The following is a 25,053-nucleotide window of genomic DNA, read 5'->3' as shown; positions in this document are numbered from 1 at the left end:
GTTTTGATATTCAGAGAGGAAAATGTGAGCATTGAGAACCTCCCTGGAGTAAAAAAAAACCTACACTGTACCAGCAAGCTGTTTAAACAGTAAGCAGCATAAAAGAGTTAACATAATAAAAATACAGAAAAGCAGTTGTCTCTGCAAGAGTAAGATTAACTGAGCAAGAAAAGCCAGGGTAGGAACCAAAATGCTATAGAGTGGAAAAATCTCTACTATGGCCATATAACCATCACTTTAACATAGAAACTTAAAAAAAAAAAAAAAAAAAAAATTATTGTTTAGGCCAGCAACTTACCACACAAGAATAGAAAGATAATCCTTTCTAAGGCAAATTATTTTTTATAAATTTTCAGTATTAGTTATTTGTACAGTCACAGGAACAGTTTTAGCTTATTAGTTACGAATTTTAAGCTTATGTTAAATACTGCATACATATAGAATGTAATACAGTCTGCCATGTGTAAGAAAATAGTGCCATAATGCTGACCTCCAGGGCTGCCATCATGATCTGAAGGTATATATGGCAGTAAAAAAGCCTAGAACTTCTTAATACTATTTCCTTTCCCAAACCAAGTTCCATATTGGTTTCTGTGTATTATCTTGCTCAGGACTTGTGTCTTCTCAACAATCTGTGGTACTCGTTCGTATGCAACCATCTTCCGCCCTCCCGCCCAGTGAAGTTGAAAAATATTTCATGTTACTAGTGACAGCCCCTCCACAGGCTTAAAGAAACAGACTTTTCAAGCATTAGTTTTAAGTGTACTCTATACTCCAACACTGATTTATGCTCATTATAAAAGGGCGTATCAGATGGGCCTACTATTTCCGTATTTAACAGGAGTAGAGCCATAATGATTTTTACATAAGAATAACATGCCTTTTACAGTAGGATTTTAGAATTATGCTATTATGCGAGATCAGCCCACTACAAAACTCCTCACTCAATAGCCCTGGAGATCAATCTAATGCACATACTGAAAATTACTTGTACTTAGGGATTTTAATAAACCACCTATTAGTGTATTAATTTGCAGGAGTTAACTATACATGAATGGTATGTTCCAAGTTATGTGCAACAGATCTGTTTAACAGATTTATTCTTGTTTGCAAATACGCACAAAGAATTTTCTGTCTTCTATTCAAGCACAAGAGTTACAACGGTGCTTTTTCTACTAACTATGGTACGCATTTTGGGGCTATATACCATTCCAATTCACATGCCTCCTTTAAGTCAGGAATGCTCTTCAGTGCTGCCACTGAAAGATCTGCTCCGGACGTGATTTCTCAGTTGCTCTATGAGCTCTGGATTCTGCTGCTGTATCTGTTGTGCAAACTGCTGCCCCCTGTGTTGAACAGTTTTAAGGAAAATCAAGTGAAAAAAATGACAAGCAGCATTTTCAAGAAAACTGGTCATCCCAATATAACTGAAAGGTATATTATATGACAATTAAGACTGAAGGTAACTTGCTGTATAGTCTTAATCAAGGTATTGACTTTATATCTAGTAAAAGTCTTCTGCAAACAGGATTATCATCAGATCTTCATTCTTTCAGACTATTGCTGCTATTTGATGTAATGGAGGAGAAAGTAAAAACTAAAATTTAGCAATCAATCTGCTCCAGTGATTTGCTCCCTTCTTTTTGTGAGGTTGTTTAAGATAACTGCTCTTGTAGTGAAGCACAGCCTTGTATTAGTTTTCCCAAAAATGCAGCGTGTGGCTGCCAATGCGTACTCGTGAGCAGGACTCCGTTAGTTGAAAGCAAGCATACAGTTACACCTTTAATGTCCTGTGTGACTGAAGTAATGACAGATGCGTCTCTGTAACTGCTCTAGCTTGAGAGTTAAATTAATAGGTGACATTAATTTTATGTAAAATATAAGCATAACACAGGTTTACTAGAAAAGGCAAGTAAAATATGTGACTTCATGAAGAGCTTGTCATGGCTTCTCTCTAACTTCTGCATTTTTGTCCTGAAGTGGCAAAACTTAAAAATACTTCGAAATAGGCTAGAATAAAGTAAAACTGTATGCACTTTACAAGGTCTTTCCTATATGAAAATGGAATTTTTGTGCAGGCTCTTCCAGATGGATTATTGTTACAATATAAAAGCCTTGGGCCCTGTTTTTTGTAAAAGCTACTCATACCGAGTTTTCTGAAGCCTTCCTAGTCTAAACAGAGGGATGCAAGTGCAGCACTTGTTGCAACCTATACAAAGTAAATCTGTAGCTTTTCAAACTAGTGTTTGGGTCATCAGGTAGTAGATTTATCAACCCAATTTAAAAGCACTTGTAGAAGTACTTAGAGATTTAAGGGAGCACTTTTAGTAAGTGGCATCTAGAAACTAAACAGTGTAGGAGAACTAGAAAATGAAACTGAGCACACAGTTCAGTCATTCCAACTAATGGAAACATACAAAGCAAACAAAAAAAGATAGTGGAAATTAAACCTTTTAAGTTCTCAGTTTTAGTAATAATCAGACATACGACAGGCCACAGTATAACTGGCTTGACACTATCCCTTTTAAACAGATGTTACACAATAATGCTTCTACAAATGTAACAGCTAAAAACTATGCAGTTCTTACTTACGCATGGATCAGGCTGGACAAATCTGACAGGCCACCAACACCTGCAGCAGGGCCACCAATGGCGTTGGACATCATCCCTGACATCCTGGAACAGTTAGCACAGCATTGGCATTAGGGTATGCAGGGACCTTCACAGTAAACAATAAATCACCGTTCTTGTTTTAATTGCTTGTAGGAAATAAGCTGCAAGAGGAGGAAACTGCAGTAGTTTATTTACAGTGAGCAAAAATAAAATTAATTTTTATCCACCTTTTCTCTTATTAATTCAAACCCCTAAATACCTCTGTTTTAATGGTACTCTGTTTAGTACTTACAGTTGTTGAACTTGAGGATTCTGCATTAAGCTTGCTGCCTAGAACAGACAACACATAGCTGAAATTATGACACATTTGCTACTTAGGTATCACTGAGGAAAATAAGGGAATAAAAAAAACCCAGGAAACATGCTGTATTCTGTGTTCTATTATACAATTCAGCTATGTTTATATACACAAGAGATGTACAGTCCCTAGCAAAAAAATCATCACAGGATGATGAATACATAAAATACATAAAAGTATTTCAAGGACAGAAAGCTGAGACAATTTGTTAAATTATATTAAAAAAAAATAGTTGTTACAGATTCAGACATAAAATAATATAAAAAGCCTGTACCACAAAATGAAAAAAAAATATAATTTCAAGGACAAAAGTTTGCTGTTGTTTTTTTGAGAAAGGTCTGTATCGTATTTCAGTATTTTGTTAATTCTTAGCCTGGATAAACCAGTTTTGCAGTGACTATTACTACTGGGCACAAATTGTTAAGATTACAGGCACAAAATACCGCAGAATAAACCAGAGTGTGAAGTTTTTTCATAGCATGGTTTTGTGGTGACATATCTTCTAAGATACCTGTAGTAAGCATAAGGTTATTTAAATTTCTCATTCGTAAGATACCTCAAAAAATTATATTGCGTTTACCACAGTGTAAGGGTATATATGGACAGATACTATGGGATAAACCAGGTGATGTTTCAAAGTTAATAATCTAGTTCATCCAGAAATCAGTGTTTGTATGAATACAAGACCTACAGGCACAATGCAGTGTCTGCTTATTCACTCTCTTATTAAACATACTACAAACCCCAAATATATGCAATATTTATTTTGTTGATCCGTATCTCTAGACATGTAATCTATATCAATATTAAATCAACTGTTATTCTTGAGTTTAGTTGGATATAAAATGCCAAATACTGGTCAATTCTATGGGTAATACATGATTTTTATTTTTTTCCTTCTTCTATCAGCAACAGCCTGATCCAGGTTAGGGGACCCAAGAAGGTAAGGCAGAAGTAACTTTGTCAGTCAGACAGCGAGTTATTTTTTTTCCTTAAAACCAAAAAACTACATCACACAAAAATAATTCATTCATTCCTCGGAGAATGCCCTGTGTTCTCTTCACTTGACCAGGCATCTTCTGGAAATGATGTAAAAAAATCTTTTCCCCATAGTTTCCCCAAGTTTCTCCATATTGAAGAGTACATCTTTGACTCTATAAACAGATGCAGACTGTCTTAGTAGCTCAAGTAGTTTTTGAAGTGGTACACAGAATTACAGTTCTATTTAACCACTAATGTCACTGGAGAACTCACTTCTTCCTTGCCTACCATCAATATTAGTTGGACCATTGTATCAGACTAGATGTATCTCCCTCTTGCATGCAGTGCACTTCCATACAGAAGCACTGGTTGACATGTCCTGTCCTAAGAGAACTACCAGAAGGGCAGTACCTACCTGGGGACAAAACCACAATTTGCCAATGTACTATGTACACTGTAGTGGAAGTAAAGGAATGTACTACAGGTTGTTTATATTTCTTGTCTGCACATCATATGAAGTTTTGCACACTTAATTTTCAGAGATAAACTGAAAGAATTTATCCCAGAAAGAAAGGTCTCTTGGGTATTTCTCCCCAGGCAGAATTACTTCAGTCTTGAATCTGAATCAGCTGCTATTCACTTAAGAGGGGATATCTATGTACTTGTTAACTCCTATATGGAGAATAGCAAAGAAATTTTCACCATGTTGTTGACAAGTGTTTTACTATCATGCCATCTATAAAAACAGCATAGCTAATCTATGCACACAGTTGTTCATAAGCATGATAGAATCAACTGTAAATAAGACAGTTATATCTCCTGTTATAGGAGATTTATGCTTCACTTCTTGTTTTGAGCGTAGAATTACTTAGAAAGTTTAAATGCAGTATAATGAAACCACTGCCATTATAATAAGCATTAGAATTGCTTGTGTTGTTGGAGCTGTTCTTAAAACTTTTTAAAAACAATATGAAGCTTGAAATATACTCACCATACTAATGAATGCAGGATTGTTTATCAAGCTTGCCATGTCAAAACTCAGTCCAGTTCCAGTCTAAAAAACAAATTGCAACTGAAGGTAAGTTTACCTACAAAATCCCCCTTAAACTATTGTAAATAAATAGATACAGAGCTAACTTACAGGACTGGACATGTCTCTTAGTTTCTGTTCTGCTATTTTCAAATTTGATTTGTAAGAGTCATTCTCTGGATCAAGATCCAGTGCTTTTTGATAACTGGTAACTGCTTCTTCATATTTATTCACTGAGGTCAGAGCCAACCTAATATGAAATAAAGAAATCCTGGGTAGAACATAAATGACCATCAAAAGATAATGATACATTTTCTGTTCTATGTAAAACAGTATCTCACAACTAAATTTTAGCTTGAGCTCTAAAGTAAAGCAAGTTTTGCTATTGTGCCACTACTGCTTAGTGTAACAAGCACTTGTTTTTGCAGTAGGGATTATCTCTTAGGAACTCGTATTGTCTGTTCCATATATGTGCAAGTTTAAAAACTCCTTGGCATCATCAAGTGATTCAGTGATAAATGGATAAGTAAGGCAAAGATATTCTTAATATGAGTTTTGCAGCTTCAAGAAACCAAACAACAAAACCACAAGTTTCAGCATAGTAGATTTTTGTCTTGGGATGAGTTCAAGGTTCTCCTTTCAGATCTTCTACTTCAACAGCTTGAAAAGGGGCTACAGAGAACAGTAATAACATTTGTAAGATGCTGTAAGAAACCCTTTTATTGGAGAAGTCTGCTTAATGTTTTGAAAAAGAATCATCTCCGGCAGCTCAGGAGAGCACAGCACAGATCTACCACTCTTGAAACAGTGTTTTCAAATTCGATTAGGTACTACATTTAAAACATTATCTTTGAGCTGTTCCAGAAGTCCATCTGGTTGCAGTTTCTATTATGACTTTTTTATTTTCAGTTTATACTTACGACAAAACTAAACTGATCTTTTCCACATTTTGTGGAAGATCTGTGTAACCCACCTTCAGCTATTCAGTACTCCAGTCCCTCTTTGATATGTGCTGAGCTGCACAGACTGTGTTGATTGGTAAGCCTGTGTTAATGCCTACTAATGGACCTTTGTTTTTTATCTCAGGCCAGAGAGCTTAGTGTGTTAGACACAGTCACAGCCATCACACTCAGTGACGATGAACTCACTAACAGCATGAATCTCCAGGAGCTTCCAGTAACGCTCGTGGATGAACTCATGCAATATTAATGTTTTCTCTCTTAACACAGATACTCCCTTAACACAGTTAGTCCCATAAAAACCATTCTCCCTTTTGGCCCATTTACTTGCCAAAAGTATCTGACCAGACAAAAAATGCAATCCAGTATTTCTGTGATGCAACTGTGGGGCTTTTTTACAGGGAAAGTATGCAAAACTCTGCTTCTTGGAACACAGTTCAAGCCAGAACCAGCAGGCAACAGTTTCTTTGCTCACAATTCCTACCCAGACATGTGCCCCCTTAGGGTCATGCTGGCAATGCACTTTAACTGCCTACATGGCTCCTGTGTCTGCGTATTTCTGTGGCAGTCCTGCATCTTTCTGTGACAGAGTTGCTGCCAAATTCTGAGAAAAACTAACATGTTTGCATAATGCAGTCAGAAAACATAGCTTTCTCATAAGGAGGTGAGGTGGTTTCTGCATGTGTTTTTTTCAGTTACTACTAAATGAGCACTGTTTCCTTATTAAGATTATGCCAGATGTATTATTTTATCCATCTACTGGCAGATACAAGGAATGGCTTGTAGCTCAAAATACACCCTCTATCAAAACAACCAGACAATAAAAGAGAAAAGAAGAAAAAAAAAAAGTTGCTGATTGCCTAAGAATGATCCCACTTAATGTTGTTTATCAAAAGGCACAATGGTTTTATACCCCTAACTCTAAAATATCCTCCAATTCCCAATTAAATCAATTGTAGCTTCCCTCCATCTCACTGAAACTGGGGGATCTCAGGCTGTCCTTAAGAGTTAAATAGGACAAAACCAATTCAACAGTCCCTAAAATTTCAAAATGAATTAATCATTTCAAAAGCCAGACAGGCTACCTTTGTGTTAGTAAAATAAACTGTGTTGTGGAAAGGTTTCAAGTGACAGAACTCCATCATCTTTGACCTTAAATAAATGCACCCTGGCATGGTTTGTGCCAGGCCAATAAGCATTATCCCAGACAATTTGGGAGCACAGTTCAGAATTTAACACAGGCCAATGCAATTTAGCAATAGATAGTTTGGATGAGGCCACTCCATATTGCAACCTAGACTTAAATAACATGGACACAGGCCATTTTGTGCCAGCTGACCCAATGAACAATCTCAAGCATTTTTAAATTTACTAGCATAGATATAACCTCAAAAGCCTCACGCAGCATTCTGCCTATACCCACAGCATGTCTTATTATTGAAAATGCAAAGCTACACATCTTGAAAGAATGGCCCTTCACTCAAATAGATATCTCATTCAGAAGATTCCTGTATTTTTTTCAGGTAGCACTTAATCACACCCGCCACCTAAAGAGGCTATACTGTTAATCTCTCAGACATGACTGAGGAAAAACTACCAGAGGGGCATAGCTTAGCCTTGCTAAAATACTGGCTTTCAAAGAGCTACTGAACAGAAAAATTAAGCGTCTATTCAGCCAGTTTCAGGATTCTGTTTTCTCAGCAGTATCATTAATAGATTCACAATTCCAACTGCAGAATTTTGATTACTCATAACTAGGGAGGAGGTGCAAAACCACATCATGACTTTGTAAACTAAATTCACAAAATTGATAAATTGAAAGAAAAAAGAATTGCAAACTGATAAAATCTGATATGAAAATGCTGATACCAACCACATACATAAAACTTAAAGCTGGCAGCTTGATATGGTCATCTTCAGAAAATTGCTGCAATTTCAGAACAAGTATGTCAGCTAAGCAGAACAACCCAGCTCCACTATTTCAGAACATGATTTACACTTGGGTCTTCAGTGTTTTCTCAGATTTGTATTAGCTTACCCCATTCTGCCATATGCTTTGCTGTACTTTGGATCTATTGCTATGGCACTCTCACAATCTTTTATTGCTTCAGTGTAGTTGTTGAGCTTACTTTGAGCAGCAGCCCTAAGAGAAAGATGAGAGGGAAAGGAGAGAGCTTTGTCAAAAAAGCAATAAAGTTAAAAAACCCCAAGCTTGGATATTGACACGTCAAGGACCAACTTTCAACTTCTTTAATCTTACTGACTTTTCAGTCACTGTTTAGGTAATGCCTCAGCTTTCCTCAACTAAGGGGGACAAGCAGATGTTCCAAATTAAGTATGTGCTTAAGTTCATTACCAGACTAGGGCTTTAGAGAACACACACTCAACTCTGAGGACACAAAGGGTAAATAGTTATAAGGAGCTGGTTTAGATCCAGCATATGACTATGCACATAATCATCATAAAACCTATTAGAAGTGAAACTCTCAAGTAGTATTTTACATAAAATTATTGCTCAAGCAGAAGTATTTTACACAATTGGAGTTTTCCAGCAAGAAAGCTGTCATTCTGAAGAATGTTACGATTTTTTTCTTGCTCAATTATTTAGCAAAAAAAAAAAAAGAAAAAAAAAAAGGACAGTGGAACAGATTAGTAAGCAAAACTTCCCCAGTTTGAAAGGTCTCAAAACATTATTTGTTCTTCCTTGAGTATAAATGACAGTTATTTCCATTTCATAAAGCATTTGTCTTGTTTATTAGGAATGCCAGATGCTACAATCATCACTATACTCAATCCTTTCTCCTGTAATAACCTCCAAATTTCATTTTTTACTTTGATTAAAATCTCTTCTGAATAAGGCTACTTTTATATTTTAAATATTTAGGCTACTTAACAGTTGTCCAACTCCACAGATGCCAGTGGATAAAAGCTGGGGACAATGCTTAGTTTCTCATCTTTGAGCAGAAAATGTTTTTTCCATGTTTACAAAAAATTTATACATCTAGTTTAAAATTGGAGGGCATCTCAGCTCTTTTTCTTACTGCTGTGCATAAAAAACAATACTATTGAAGGCATTATGTCTCCATTGCTCCCAAACTAGCTTAAGAAAGGTAAAAAAAAGGCCTATATTTATTCAAATAACTGTTATCACCCACAAAACTCCAAGCAATTGCCCATCTTCTTTTAAGTAACTTCATACATTACTGTAGTTACTGACATCAGGATTTATTTTTGTGCTCACAGATATGCTACGTGATGATGTAACACACAGTGAAGTATTTTTTCTCTTGTCAATTACAGATTTGGTGCTTAAGCCCATTTTGAGGAAACTTACAGTGATTTTGGAAGGCTTTTGAATCTGGTCTTCTATTTCCATTTTATACCTAAAATCACGTATGTGATCAGTTTTCTCAAGCAAAATAGATGATAAACACTTTGAACCGCATCTTAAAGATGTAAAATACTAGTAAACTACTAATTTCCTTTCTTTTTATGCTTGCCATGAAACACTGAATCTTTCACTTGCATTTATCAGACACTAAACACTGGAGTAATGAAAGCACAACTCCAAAACCAGGAAAATCCTCTGCATACAGTGCCACAAGGCCAGACTGACAGGACTCAAGTTAACACATTGTTCTGGTAAGAGAGGCACTGAAGGCTGTACAGCAGACTGGCTCTAGAGACAGGCTAGTTCCAGTAGGGCTCATAGGCTATGCTGCCTTTGCTCTTATGCTGGTCTTCTGGGCAGTATACTGAAAGAGCGTACTTGTGCTACTGCACCTCCAGACTTCATCTGCTCCCACGTCACTATGTCTTCACTATGGTGAAGAACAGATTATACAATGAAACTACAACCTTGATATTTCTTGAGCAGGTCATGCATAAAACTGGTGAGTGTTGTTTATACAATGCTTGAAATCTTCAAAATAGTACCCACATTGATAATTTTTTTCCAAGGGGGTGTCATGGTATTGACTTAGCGATGGTGAGATAGTGATGGCATCTGAGTCAACACAACACCAGCAAATAAGATTTTTATTACTCTCAACAGACTGCATACCACAGCCTATGTTATGATTAATACAGACAGCCTAACTCACAAAAACCTAATATCAAGTGTTACAAGTAATTTTAAAGCCCATATTACACCTTCAACTGACATGCTGAATGAGCTCACTTTTGCTTTAGATCTTTCATAGAATTAACATGATAACTTTCTGAATAGTGGGGTATTCTACCTTCACATTGTTTTGATCTGCTTCACAATTTATCTTTAAAATAATGTTAATGAAGTTAAGGAATGAAAAGAGTGGTTTTTTGTTTTTTTTTTTACCTGTTGCAATAATAGACTGCATTTTTTGGATCCAGTTCTATAGCCCTAGTATAACAATCGACTGCAGCACCATAATTTTCTTCTTTCATATGATTATTACCTGAAATAAATTATAAAAAGCTTTTAAGCAGTTACAAGATACCATGCTATGTATGAAAGAAATAGAGCAGTCACGTTATAGCACCCATATAAGGAAGTTATGACTCCAGGTTTTTGAAATATATTCTTTTAAGTAGAATTGGCATGGAATAATACAAACAAAACCAGCTACTATGTCTGTAAAGTTTATTATGTGCATTGTAGTCCCCCACATTATCCTTTCCCTTCTTATTTTACTATTTTATACTTTCCAGCTAGTTTCTGCTGTTAAGCAAAGATTACTGTTGAGAAGCATAATTGTAATTGCAGTTCCACTCTAATACAGATTCATCAGTCTTAACTATCTTTGCAAGCCTCATAATCCAACAGGCTACATGTTAACTCCTTTCTGATCTCATTTTCTCATGTCCCAACAACTTGCTTGTAACTATCCATCTAACATGGACAATGAAACAAAAGCAAAACTAAACACTGTGCACTAAAAATTCCGATGCCACATAATTTACTCATCAAGATAATGAAAAGTAGGCATAGCACATGAAATCTAAATGACTCAGAGGTAACATTTATCACTACCAAAGCTCAGAATTTCTACTCTATAATGAAGTTCATATTTCATATTTTTTAAGGCCAGTGGAAAAAAAAATTAAAATATTACTTTCCTATGTAAAAAAAAAATCTGGAGTAAGGTCTTTCAAAACAAAAGATAGATATTTTACACATTCTTTCCTCCTCAGCACAGTCCAGACCTGGTAGTTTCTTTCTTTCCTGATGACAAAGTAGTAGATAAAAAGTCCTAGTTCAAAGTGCCTAAGTTTAAGGTTGTCCCTGGTCCTGCAGCTATGGATCTTTGGCCTGCTAGGTCCTATAGAAGCCTTGGTTTCCCAGAAATGTCAAGAATTTGTCAGGAAAATGATGCACTTCCGAAGACTTTCTTGTATTTTGGCAAAATATTCCAAATCTCTCACAAAATAAGCAAGAGAAGAAATAGGTCCACAGGTTACTACAGACACAGATAACTGCGTAAGCAAAGGCTGGAAAAGTTCAGTCATTGCAAGAGCTTGACTGATAGAAAGCAAAAGACTGTGCAGCAAGCAGTCCGGTGCCTGTACTAATTGAAAACAACTATACTTGCATTTATTTGTGAATATGGAGAGCTTAATAAACAAAATCAGATTTATGTAACTATCATCAAGATAGTACAAAAATCACTTCTTCCTAATAATGCTGTTCTAGACTGTAATTATAGTGAGCAATCCCTACCAGTGAGAAGGCAAACTAAAAATATAGTTACATTTATGCTGTCAAAACATACAAGTATACTTTGAATATACACAAATACCTAACTGTATCTGCCTCAGTTCTAGAGGCCCACCATCTGCACGTCTTTCCTTTGATCTAAGGTAAGAGTCTGTGTATTAAATTCTGTTGTCAAACTAAAGACTTGCAAGTTAGCTGCACTCAATGAAATTGCAGCAGTTAACATTACTCTGAAACAAAACTGCCATCAATGACTATCAAAGTGGGAATTTCTGACACTGCTCTGAACTAAAGATAACCTGGGGTGCAGGGTAAGTTGGAGCTAGTATCAGCAGGCACCTTTCTTGCTCTCTCTCCAGCTTAAAATTAACTAAGAAAACAGATAAATAGCTAGACCTACTATTTCTGCTGAGATTAAGCAATTCAGGACAAAAGGAAAAGCAACTCTAATACTTTATTTCAATGCCACACAAAAATTCTTAAGACAAAAAACCCCACAAATGGTTATACTTTTCACTGTGTATCTTCTGTAACAAAAATACTACCTATTGTTATAATTTATCCTGTGGTAACAACCCAGATCTTTTAACAATCAAGCCACTGTTACAGCACCAAAACCTGCACATAATCCATGCTCTTACATAGCTTATATTAAGGCAAAGTGTCAAGTGATATACAAGGGTAGACAAGTAAATTATTTACTAGCCTAGAGGGTAGAGTACTTCCTAGTTTTATAATAACCAAGGAAGAAAACTCAGGTATCTGATTCTGATTTGCCATTTATTAGCCAGTTTCTACTGAGAGCAGAGAATAATCAGTCTGGTCGACACAAAGGTGAGGAAAGCTATTCCATTTGTAAGGACATACAAACAGAAATAAATAACAGTTACAGAATTAAAGTATTATAGAAGATAGGGGTCAAATAGATGATCTTAAGGTCCTTTCCAACCCTAACTATTCTATGATTCTATGAAATGGACCTTCTCAAGTTATCTAATTTACCTCCCTAACTCAGGGCAGAGAATACTCATAACTGAAAAGCATGATAGTGGTGAGTGATGACACGTGTGAAAATCATAGAATAGTTGGGTTGGAAAGGACCTTAAAATCACCTAGTTCCAACCCCCCTGCCATGGGCAGGGACAACTCACACTAAACCATCTCAAGCAAGGCTCTGTCCAAACTGGCCTTGAACACCGCCAGGGATGGAGCATTCAGAACTTCCTTAGGCAACCCATTTCAGTGCCTCACCACCCTCACAGTAAAAAACTTCTTATTTCCAATCTAAACTTCCCCTGTTTAAGTTTTAACCCGTTATCCCTTGTCCTGTCACTACAGTCCTTAATGAAAAGTCCCTCCCCAGCATCCTTACAGGCCTCCTTCAGATACTGGAAGGCTGCTATGAGGTCTCCACGCAGCCTTCTCTTCTCCAGGCTCAACAGCCCCAACTTCCTCAGCCTGTCTTCATACAGGAGGTGCTCCATTCCCCTGATCATCCTCGTGACCCTCCTCTGGACTTGTTCCAACAGTTCCATGTCCTTTTTATGTTGAGGACACCAGAACTGCACACAATACTCCAGGTGAGGTCTCACGAGAGGAGAGTAGAGGGGCAGGATCACCTCCTTCCACCTGCTGGTCATGCTCCTTTTGATGCAGCCCAGGATACGGTTGGCTTTCTGGGCTGAAAGCGCACACTGCCGGCTCATGTTCATTTTCTCATCAACCAACACTCCCAAGTCCTTCTCCTCAGGGCTGCTCTGAATCTCTTCTCTGCCAAACCTGTAGCTGTGCCTGGGATTGCTCTGACCCAGGTGTAGGACCTTGCACTTGGCATGGTTAAACTTCATGAGGTTGGCATCAGCCCACCTCACAAGCGTGTCAAGGTCCCTCTGGATGGCATTCCTTCCCTCCAGTGTATCAGCTGAACCACACAGCTTGGTGTCATCGGCAAACTTGCTGAGGGCGCACTCAATCCCACTGTCCACGTCAGCGACAAAGATGTTGAACAAGACCGGTCCCAACACCGATCCCTGAGGGACACCGCTCGTTACTGGTCTCCAGTTGGGCATTGAGCCATTGACCACAACTCTCTGTGTGTGGCCATCCAGCCAGTTCTTTATCCACCGAGTGGTCCATCCATCAAATTGATGCCTCTCCAATTTAGAGACAAGGATGTTGTGTGGGACAGTGTCGAACGCTTTGCACAAGTCCAGGTAGATGATATCAACTGCTCTACCCCTGTCCATCAGCTCCATAGCCCCATCATAGAGAGCCACCAAATTGGTCAGGCAGGATTTCCCCTTAGTGAAGCCATGCTGGCTGTCACCAAGCACCTTGTTGTTTTTCATGTGCCTTAGCATGCCTTCCAGGAGAATGTGCTCCAAGATTTTGCCAGGCACAGAGGTGAGACTGACTGGTCTGTAGTTCCGTGGTTCATCCATTTTCACCTTCTTGAAAATGGGGGTTATATTTCCCTTTTCCCAGTCATTGGGAACTTCACCTGACTGCCATGATTTTTCAAATATGATGGACAGTAGCTTAGCAACTTAATTCTCCAGCTCCTTCAGGACCCACAGATGGATTTTATCAGGTTCCATGGACTTGTGCACATTTAGGTTCTTAAGATGGTCTCAAACCAGATCATCTCCTACAGTGGGCCTAAGGTCTTCATTCTCACAGTCCCTGCGTCTGCTTTCCAAGACTTGGGTGGTATGACCAGAGCATTTGCCAGTGAAGGCTGAGGCAAAAAAGTCATTCAGAACCTCAGCCTTCTCCAAATCCAGGGTAGCCAGTTCTCCTGATAGCTTCCAGAGGGGGCCGACGTTGTCCCCAGTCTTTTATTCGCAGTGTACCTATAGAATCCCTTCCTGTTATCTTTCACATCCCTACCAAGTTTAATTCTAACTGGGCCTCAGCTTTCCTGACCTGGTCCCTAGCTTCCCGGACAGCATCCCTGTATTCTTCCCAGGCCGCCTGTCCTTGCTTTCACCTTTTGTCCCTCTTAAGTTTCCTCAGCAGCTCCTTATCCATCCAAGGAAGTCTCCTGGCCCTCCTGCTGCACTTCCTTCTAGTTGGGATGCAACACTCCTGAGCCTGTAGCAGGTGATCCTTGAATTTCAACCAAGAGTCTTGGGCCCCCCTGCCCTCTAGGGCTTTATCCCATGGAACCTTACTAAGCAGGTTCCTGAAGAGGCCAAAGTCTGCTCTCTTGAAGTCCAGGGCAGTGAGCTTGCTGCACGCTCTTCTCACTGTCCTGAGGATCTCAAACTCGACCATCCCATGATCGCTGCATCCAAGGCTGCCCTGGAGCATCACATTTCCAACCAGCCCCTCCCTGTTGGTGAGCACAAGGTCAAGCATGGCACCTCTCCTTGTCAGCTCCTCTATTACTTGCAGAAGGAAGTTGTCTTCCACACAATTGAGGAACCTCCTGGATTGCTTGTGCGGGGGTGTACCATCCCTCCAACAGATACCAGGGTGGTTGAAGTCCCCCATGAGAACAAGGGCCTGCGAACGTAAGGCTGTTCCTAGCTGTCTATAGAGTGCTTCATCCACAGGTTCTCCTTGATCAGGCGGTCTGTAACAGATCCCCATAGTAATGTCCTCCATCGCTGTTCTCCCTTTGATCCTGATCCATGAACCCTGTTGACTGCTCACCTGTCCCCAGACGGAGTTCCATACTCTCCAACCTATCCCTAACATAAATAGCAACTCCCCCTCCCCTGTCATTTCTAAAGAACCTGTAACCTCCCATTCCAACACTCCAGTCGTAGGAGCCATCCCACCATGTTTCTGTGATGCCTATTATATCATATCCCCATAGACCTGCACACATCTCTAATTCCTCTTGTTCCCCATGCTACGGACGTTTGTATAGAGGCATCTGATCTGAACTTCAAATGAAATCGGCTCATTGGCTGGAGCGGCTGGAATATCTCTACATTGCTCCAAGCATTTATTATAGGTGCTGGTGACTGATGGGTGTGTTCGGATGAAATGATTCCTCCCTCAACACACCTAGTTTAAAGCTTTCTTGACCAGCCTGGCAAGCCTCCTATGAAAACAGCTCTTCCCCTTAAACCAGCCCCACCAGCCCCCAGTAGACCTGGCCTCCTAAGCTGAGTCCTATGTTCTAGATACCAAACCCCTGACTATGGCACCACTGTTCTAACCATTTATTAACATGATAAAATTAGGAGTATTAACACGATAGAGCAGCAGGGCAGGAAGTTTTACTTTTATTATGGGAAATTAACCAAAGGCATTTCACGCAGTTCCAAACTGCTTAGTAACGCCCCTGATAGCTGACACTTTAAATGGCCCTTTGTCGAAGTAGAGACCCTTTCAGTTTTTTTCAGTAGAGACATGAAATTGCTTTAGTAACACCATACAAAGAGTAATATGTAGTACGCATTAATTTAATTTCCTCAGTCTTCCACAAACCCATGTGAGCTGACAGATAAGACAGAAGTCAAAGATTTAAACCCCGTATTGCTATAATACCCACACCTGGAAAGTGCTGACTATCAGTACAGCCCAATAACCATATTGAGTGCTACAGGTACTCTTCAATCCCATGAGCTGGCAGTAACACACAGCAAAATGAAAAGCCAGCATGTACAGCAGGTGTATGTTACAACTTACTAATTAATCTTCACTTCTGACCTAACCTTGTTTAATCACTTACCCTTAGAATTCAAGAGCTAATGAATAACTTCACCAATTAGGAAAACTTACTTTCAGAGCCAGTAATGAACTGCATTCATGACTACAGATGGCCAGTTTTAAGTCAAGACAGACATGGAACTTATTGTCAAAAACACCAGAACTTTTTCCACATCAGTATCCTGAAATTTTTGAGAGGATTAAATCTGCTTTGCAATTAGAAACTTAGTTATTTTTCCTAGAAAATTCATATATCTGAAAACACAACACATCAAAAAAATGTGATTTATAAAGCATCCATCCACCTGATAACAATACACATCTGTTATTAGTGCTACATGCCTTCTACCCATCCTCCACTTCTTTGAGACAAATAAAATTGATTCCTTCTTGGGTAGCATTAGTGAAGACTTCTATGCTACAGCTGCTTTTCCTTACATAACAGCAATAACATTTATCAAAAGGGAAAATAAACAACTGGCTTTTCTGCAGTTTTTACAGAGCACACAAATTATTTCACATATGTGAAATACTAACCCTAGTAAGAATTTTTCGACTAGCTTCAGCTGGGTCAGCTTTCTACCTATGCTTTCAAATTCAGCTAGCACATAACCTTTGATATCGCATAGCCTTTTCAATACATAATAGAAACTTGTGTAGCAATTTCATGGACAAGCAGAAAAATCTATAACACACCAAAAAATAACTGCACATTCTTTAGAGGGTCTACTATTCAGAAATATTGCCCAAGATTTTATATTCTGTCCCTTAGCTTTTACGTAACCTCATGAGCAAGGGAGAGAATAGACTGTATTTTCTTAAACCCCAGGTGGAGCAGTTCACTTAACATTCTTACAACATAACAATCACCAGATACTATAAGCTTAAGGCTTTGTACAGCCCAGCTGCTACACTATAACTAACCATGATGACCCAAAAGTCTTATTAAAAGAATAAAACGTTTATTCCTATGTTTATTACAAACCTTCATCCTTCAGCTGATCAGCCTTTTCAACATCCTCTGGTAAAGAATCCGAGAGACACAGCATGTCATTCTGTATGCAAACAAACCAAGATTTCTTTAATTAAAATATCTGCCTTGATTTTATCTTAAAAATTGCCTTCATCCTGGGCAGCACTGTATAAACAACCAACCATATTTTCTGTAGCGAACAGGAAGCATGAAAGAATGAAACATCACCAAAACATCCTTACAAGAGAAACACAGCTTGCTTTCTGCTCCTAAAATCCCTTTACGGCTCACCACACACTTTAAAGGACATCAAGGGAAAGAAAGGTGGTATGTCTCTACGGTGATTTTTTTTACTTCTGACTCTCCTACTTGCTAACCTAGTGGCTCCTGTGTTGCCTGTACTGGGGTTCTTAGATCACACATATTATTAGTAAACATTTTTGAAGTTCCCATTTTAAGGTTAGTGTTCACGGGGATGTTTTTAAAACTGAGCAACTAAACTATTTTCAGAAGGGAGCAGAAGCATTAGCAAACTGCAAATGACCTCAAGCACCTTGCAGACATTTATCTCTGGGAACTGCAAAATGCTTAACTGAAAGGTAAAATCCTTCAACTGAGAATGAGACATCCACGGTTTAGAATTTTCTGCATGGATTGTCCAGCTGAAATCAACTCCTCTCACTGCCCCAAAAGATTGTCATTCTGGTAACTTTCACAGAAATTTCACTTTTTCACGTATTCCTTAAGTTTACACGTCATTTTGACCTATACAGCACATCAAGGTTGTGTATACAATATGAAATCTTAGCACCTATTGGGAGAGTAACTCTAGAATCTAACAAAATTCTTACCTTATGAAAAGAATTTGTGAAAATTTCTATCAAATGCTGTGGAGGTGCAAGATGAGTATCTTCCAGGTTAATCTTAAACACAGTCTCCAAACACTGAATTGCAACTTATAAGAGAAAAAAAAAAAAAAAAAAAAAAAAATCAGTTTCTCAAGAGAAGTGTAATTTCACTAATTCATTTATAAATCATAAAATGGTTTGGGTTGGGAGGAACCATAAGGATCATATGTTTCCAGCCCCCTGACTTGAGCATATTCTACTAGACCAGGTTGTCCCTGGCCCCATCCAACCTGACCTTGAAAACTGCCAGAGATGGGGCAACCACAACCTCTGTAGGCAACCTGTGCCAGGGCCTCACCACCCTCACAATGAGAATTTTTATCTAACATCTAATGTAAATCTACCCTCTTCAAACCCATTCCCCCTTGTCATATCACTACATGTCCTCATAAAAAGTCCCTCTCCAGGCTTCTTGAGGTGATTCACTTCCTTATTCAGCTAATAAAGGTAGCTCTTTGAAACTTCTCATAAAACGAAGAGAAGCTACTTGATCCCCCTAAAACTGGCTTGCAGAAAAATAGTATACGCAATAAAAAATCTATACATAGTTTGGCCGCTATTCTTTAACCAGAATTCTTTTATTTCATTTTTCTTGAAATTTTAATTTATTTCAATTTATTTTTATTTCATTTCTTCTATTTAAATTCTTTCAATCATTTAATGACTATTAAAAAAAAACAACAAACAAACCATAGGGATTTAACGAAAGCACCACAATTCATAATATAAGTATGCACGTGTCATATACTCCACCTCAAAACACCACAATTGCCATATATTTGCATGGCATAATAGTTGGGGAAAAAAGGCTTATATTTACTAATATTTACTGCAAAATATTTATTAGTCTTGGCTTTTTTAGAAAAAAATATGTTTATTTGAAGACACTGTTTATTAACAAAATGCTTCATTAAACACAAGCTATTATCCTATTTAAAAATATATCTGCAGTATCCCTTCATATATTCTGCTATTTAAGGATTAAATGGCCTTCCCAAACCTGCAATAAAGCAAATACACTTACAGTAATCAACCTTAAAAAAAGCAGAGCTAAATACCTAGTTGAAGTTTTAAATGTGCTTACGTATTTTTAGATAAAAGATCAGTGCCAATTACTATATAAAATTATTTGTGTGTGTGTATTCTGCGATTATAGTATCTTGAATTATATCATTATTTCCCTATCATCTTGAGAATCTAGTACAATGCTTTTATTAAGGCATAACATCTAAATGTTTTAGATTGAAAAGTGAGGAGGGAAAAAGAAGACTCTTTCCAAACCCTAGCTTGAAAAGAAAAATGAGGTTTTAAACTCAAACTATATATAAGGAGTAGGTGAATTCAAATGAAGTATCAGTAAAGAGTGAATCTCAGAATTTAAACTGAATTTTAGTCTGATGTTAATATAATAAATACAGTTTGAACTGTATTTGTATTTTAATGAATCTGAACAGTAACCCAAAATTAGAAAAATAAAACTACTGAAAGTTAACTACAGTAAAGCCAGTTTGAGGAGCCTATTTTCTATGGCACAGCTGGAAGAAAGGGGAAAAATTTTACAGGCAGACCTGTAAAATAAAAAGTAAAACCTGGAAGATGTAATTTTCTAAAAATATCTGATAACCTACAACATAAATTATTCAGAAGCAGTAAAGTATGATACAAAATTAATGTTGATAACATGTAACAATTGAATACATTGCTAAATATGCATACAACTTACTCCTACAAATAAATGTTAAATGCTAAAAATTTATTAATTTTCTGGGTTCTAAATTACCCAGCAAGAGTGCTGAAGGACTTGTATTAATCTCCTTTGTCTCCTGCTATGTAGAAAAACTTAACTGTCAAAAAGTAAGCACTGGTTATACTGAATTCAGTATTATATACTAATTGTACTTACTACTAGGCATATCATAAAAATCAGTGGAATTACTATTTATTTGTTTTTTTACATGGCTTAAGAAGAAGCCACTTGCCATAGTATATTTACCAATTTTCCCCTCAAACTTGTTTTTACTTGAAGGCATTCCCTTTCCTGAATGCCTCACCTCTCCTAGTTTTGCATAAATTTAAAACAAAACCTTTATCTTTCCCAAGGCATTAAGTCTGTGACACCAACTCTCTATCATACAGGAGATTTCTGCAAAGTGCAGCAGTGCAAATCATGCTTAAACAACTTAATCCTTAGTATTATTACTACTAAGCATTTCCATGAAATAATCAGTTGCTACAGTGAACTCCCACATTTCTCCTTTAACTGAAAAATGGAATTTATAATCCCTAAAGCCTATCTATCATAGGCATAACAAAATTAGAAGCTCTTAGAAGACAAACCCATAGGTTAAAATAACCACTGGTTAACATGTAAGCCAACAATAGAAACCTGTGTAAAAATAAACACAGACAAACCAGAAACTTCCAAATCATAAGATATTAAGCTGTGAAAGATCAGTAACTACCCTGTTTTACTGTGATACAAAAACCTGACCCAGTAAAGTCAAAAGAGCAAAGACTGGCTTTGTCAGGAAAGTATCTTGAGAGACTGGACTGCCAGCCTTCCATTATCCCATTATCAAAGTGAGGCACTGTCAACTGCTGCAAGCTCGGTATCATCAGTAAGTTGGAAAAGACTTGCTGCACCATGTGAGCTATTAATCCAAGATTTTTCCAGTGCCTGAAGTCAAACGCCTGCTTTCAGAGGCCTAGGCAGTTGCTGAAGGTTGTACTGACCACCTTGCAGGCCTGTACAGAGACCCAGCTCCCCGCTAAACAGCTGGGGCTCACACAAATACCCACTGCCTGACAGCAGAAGCACCTGGGCTACGCCAGAGCCTAGCTTAGAATCACCAGTGCCATATACCACCAAGGATTTTTTGCTGTCAAAGCACAAGTTGCAAGCAACAGCAAGGCATCGCAGCAGACATGCAGGCTGTTTTTCACTGAACACTCGGTATTAATTGGGCTGCTGAGGCCCCTTTAGTACTCAGTATCATCTTGCTTCATCTTACACATATCTTCCCCATCTCAAGTATTACATCCATTCCTCTCCTTAAGGGGTGCATTAAACTATTCTGGAAACACATTCACTGCAATACATGGATCTTAGAAGTAATCAAAAAACACCCAAAAACACATCCATGTGCACATTGTAGAGAATTTCTTTCAATCTCACAGAAATAGTTGCTATAGCCAAGTAAAAAAAAAAATATACAAACCAAAACACCCCCCCCCCCCCCCCCCGCAACAACAAAACAACCTGTAAACAGGAAAGAGATAACTGCCATTTAAGCACCCTGTATAAAATACAAGTTGGAAGAAGTGAAGCTTCTACTTCATACAACAGAGCCAAGCGCTAACTAGTAGAGATCTGTATCACTGCTCTAGATCTTAGGTTGTAAGGGATGTTATGTTTCTCTGGTCTAATTACTTTCTCAAGATAAGGCGTTAGTATTCTTCATGCAAGCATAACATTCCTAGAGGAAATTTAAACTGTCATTGACACTGCTATGTAATTCAAGCATGCAGAATGCAGGTTGTCAATACAAATGGAGCTTGAATACATGCTATGCTGTTACTTTGGTAGTCAATTTTATTTGTGATGCTACTAGGTCTTTTTGTTGTTTTCTGGTGAATGGGAACTGCTTAAATTTCTTCCTGCACAGACACTAAAATCATACAGTATTTCATCTTTTCACAGATACCTAGTAGGTACATAGGTAACAATGAAAAACATCCATTTTTTTTGACATCTTCACCTAACATAAACAATGAGTGGGACTTGGGCTACTGCTACTCTACAGGCACTAGAGATATTTTGCACAACTGAGTCAATTATTCAGAATGCCCGCCTTCTATCCTCTAACACATAGCATATGGTACCATGCTTTTGGCAGGGTATAGCTCTAAAATTAGGATTTGATATCTGTATTAAAATGGTAAGTTTTATATCAGCATTTGAGCACAACTGAGGTTTTACAATATTTTTTTTTCTCAGAAAACAGGATCTTAAAATTGATTTCTTCATATAGACTTCGGCTAAGGCTGCTCTAAGATGTTATCAGGTTAAGTTTTCAGTCATAACCCAATGTTTACCAGTTTTATTATAAAAACAAAATGAATTCTCTGCATCTCTTATTACATGACTTCCAAAATCACTGCCTTCTTTCATCAGCTGAACATAATCTGATACAGGTTAAATTCACGGATGATTACCACTTTTTTCAAGTCTACAAATGCTCCGAATTCTGACGCAAAACCAAATCTTCTGGCTTTTATTCTTTTGAGAGTATCCTTTGAATACCGTGATATAAATGTTTTACTTGCTTATACTAATGAACAACTACTGTAAAATGAATAGACACTGGAAGGAAGCACAATCCAGGTTTATCTTTTTATGTTTATGCCTCTGAGAGGCAGGACTCACTTTGCACCTCAGGGAAATCTACTCTCCACACCTCATATTTTATCCAACTCAGTGATCAACTGCTTGTGTTTACTGCACTGCTGCTCCTAGACTTCCCCCTCTTATACCCAAATTCCTCCTCTGGTGGAGTGACACAACCGAAGACTGACTGAAATAGTGCCGAGGTCTTTTAAATAGATGCTATGAAAAGCTCATTGGAGAATGAAGACTTTCTGTTCTTCTCTTGCTTAATTCCATGTTGTAACACCACCTGTCATGAAGTCTACAAGACTTACAGAAAAGGAGTAAGAGCAGTATGAAGGATAAAGACAGATACTATGAAGTTACAAAGACTTAATGAATAACTGTCACGACAGGAATACACAATTAAGTCCATCTTTCTGTACCTATGTTTACTTGGATGTATAACAAAAGCTATGCTATACTGAAAACACTCACTACTGTGTTCTCAAGTGAAAAGGAAATGCAAAGCATTTATGTGATTTTCCATATTCTTAGGATCTACTAACCTTCCCTCATAAATTACACTGAAGTCTTGCAAGTATGAAACACAAATCTTCCTAGATACCAAGCCAAATATATGGAAATTATTTTACTTCCTCTGTGGCCAGCACAGTTACTATCTGACATAAAATGCAGGAAGAAACCAAATATTAAAGTAAAAAGAATCAGCAGGCAAAAATCTGTGGGACATATACACAAACCATTACCATAGTTTGCATTACAGCACTGCTTAACTTGATGTGATTCAAAGTGTCTGCTGTTCAAAATTAAGGTAGCATGCATTGTGTAACTTCAGAACATTTTTAAAATGAGAGATATATTAAAATAATAATCTCAGAAACATGAAGATCATGATCTTATTCACAGAGAATATTCGGTAGTAGTTTCAGTTAAGCCCCTCCAGTTACTTTCCACAATAAGGCACATTGAGCAATTTAACACATGGATTGATGTTATATATATATATATATATATATATATACACACACACATATATATAGTGTTAGCACCTTTGTCACTTACCTTCCAAGCTTTCTTGTTCATCTGGAGTGAAAGTATCCATCTGACTCTGCTCTCTCAGGAAATGGATGACGGCATAGACAAGGCGTTTGACTGATGACATTTTGAAATTGGCGAGTTCCTCCTATGTCTTAAAAAAAACAAGATCTCTCATTTCAGAAAATGAATTTCTGGAGCATTCCAGCATCCCACTGACGTAAAAAGTACACATAATACATCAAAACTTATCCTCCACCAGAAAGCCCGATAAACTGATGCCTTGAAACAAGTGGTGAAACTGTACAGATCAGGGAGAACTCCTACAATCGTCAAGCCTAACTATCAGCAAAAGAGCACAGATTTCCATAGATCTATTCCTGCGCAAGAGTTCACTGAGGCTAAAATAATTTAGCATCTTAATTTTTTACATTTTTTTTTCCATTTGGGTTTTATTCTGAGACATACCTACTTGGAAGCTGGAGCACGTGCCAAAATCAAAATCACATTCATAAATACGTCGAGAAACAGAAAAACACTTTAATAGAAGGTATTCTATTCTCTGACATGGTGCTGTTGAATGGGTTACACTCACTTTGGACAAAAACTGGAACACTGCAACGTCGGTGCACACTTGTGATCAGTGACAGGGCTGGCTCAGCCTCATTTACATGCACCATCAGCTGGGACTTACGTAACTCTGAGGACAATTTTAGTTCCGACTTTCCAAGTTATTTTTCCTTAAACCATTTCGAATCACAAGTCCTATCTTTACCCTGTCGCTGGGGAAGCCGGTTAAAACCGAGCGCTAAATGAACAGCAAGACCAAGGCCAACCCTCGCTACATTATTTGCTCTCTACCGCCCCCGCTGTGCCAACCGACCCACGCCGCGCAGCCGCCGCCGAGTACCGGGGGAAGGAGGCTCCTCGCCGGAGAACGCTGTCGGGGTGCACAGCGGCGGCGCCACTGTATTCGGGGTCCCCGTACACCGCCACGCCCCACCGGAGGTCGGCACAGGGTCCCGCTGCGCGGCCGTGACCCCCATCCCCTCCACACGCTCTCCGCCCACCTCCTCGTCCCACCGCAGGCCCAGAGCCGCTCGCTCAGGCCTGGAGGACTGGTCTACTCCACAGTAGAAGCCACCCCACCTACGCCCACCCCGGCACCACGGGCATAGTGGTCCTATATCTCTCGCCGCCTCGGGCCCGATCCGCCCCGCCACCCCCGGGCTCCGGCGATGAGGAGCTCCGGGGGCAGGCGGCGCGCAGCCTCCCCAACCCCACAGAGCTGTGCCCACCACAGAGGGCATTGCCCTTACCGAGCGAAACGCGAAAAGCGCCGTCCCTGTCCGCACCGCCACCGGGTGGGAGAGACAAGGGGCACGAGGGCTCGAAGAAGGCAGCGGAGAGTGGAGGTGCCTGCGGTCCCTCGGCAGCGGCGGGAAG

The 25,053-nt window shown here is 38.6% G+C and overlaps 1 protein-coding gene across 1 annotated transcript; it reads right to left on the bottom strand.

Annotated features, from left to right (window-relative positions):
• Positions 1 to 1,083: 1,083 nt before the first annotated feature.
• Positions 1,084 to 24,995, bottom strand: SGTB (small glutamine rich tetratricopeptide repeat co-chaperone beta). Its single transcript, XM_057405500.1, has 11 exons — positions 24,927 to 24,995; positions 23,635 to 23,761; positions 18,126 to 18,229; positions 17,287 to 17,356; positions 10,278 to 10,377; positions 7,980 to 8,084; positions 5,094 to 5,232; positions 4,944 to 5,006; positions 2,906 to 2,943; positions 2,593 to 2,676; positions 1,084 to 1,346 (listed from the first exon to the last, which is right to left on the bottom strand). Exons 2-11 carry the CDS (start codon positions 23,732 to 23,734, stop codon positions 1,235 to 1,237), a joined length of 915 nt encoding a protein of 304 aa, XP_057261483.1. The 5' UTR covers positions 23,735 to 23,761; positions 24,927 to 24,995; the 3' UTR covers positions 1,084 to 1,234.
• Positions 24,996 to 25,053: the final 58 nt, after the last annotated feature.

Source organism: Pezoporus wallicus, unplaced genomic scaffold, assembly GCF_028554395.1.
Source record: "Pezoporus wallicus isolate ANWC-B61680 ecotype Strahan unplaced genomic scaffold, APGP_CSIRO_Pwel_v1 scaffold_2696, whole genome shotgun sequence".
NCBI lineage: Eukaryota > Metazoa > Chordata > Aves > Psittaciformes > Psittacidae > Pezoporus > Pezoporus wallicus.
This window is presented reverse-complemented; position numbering and strand designations above follow the sequence as displayed.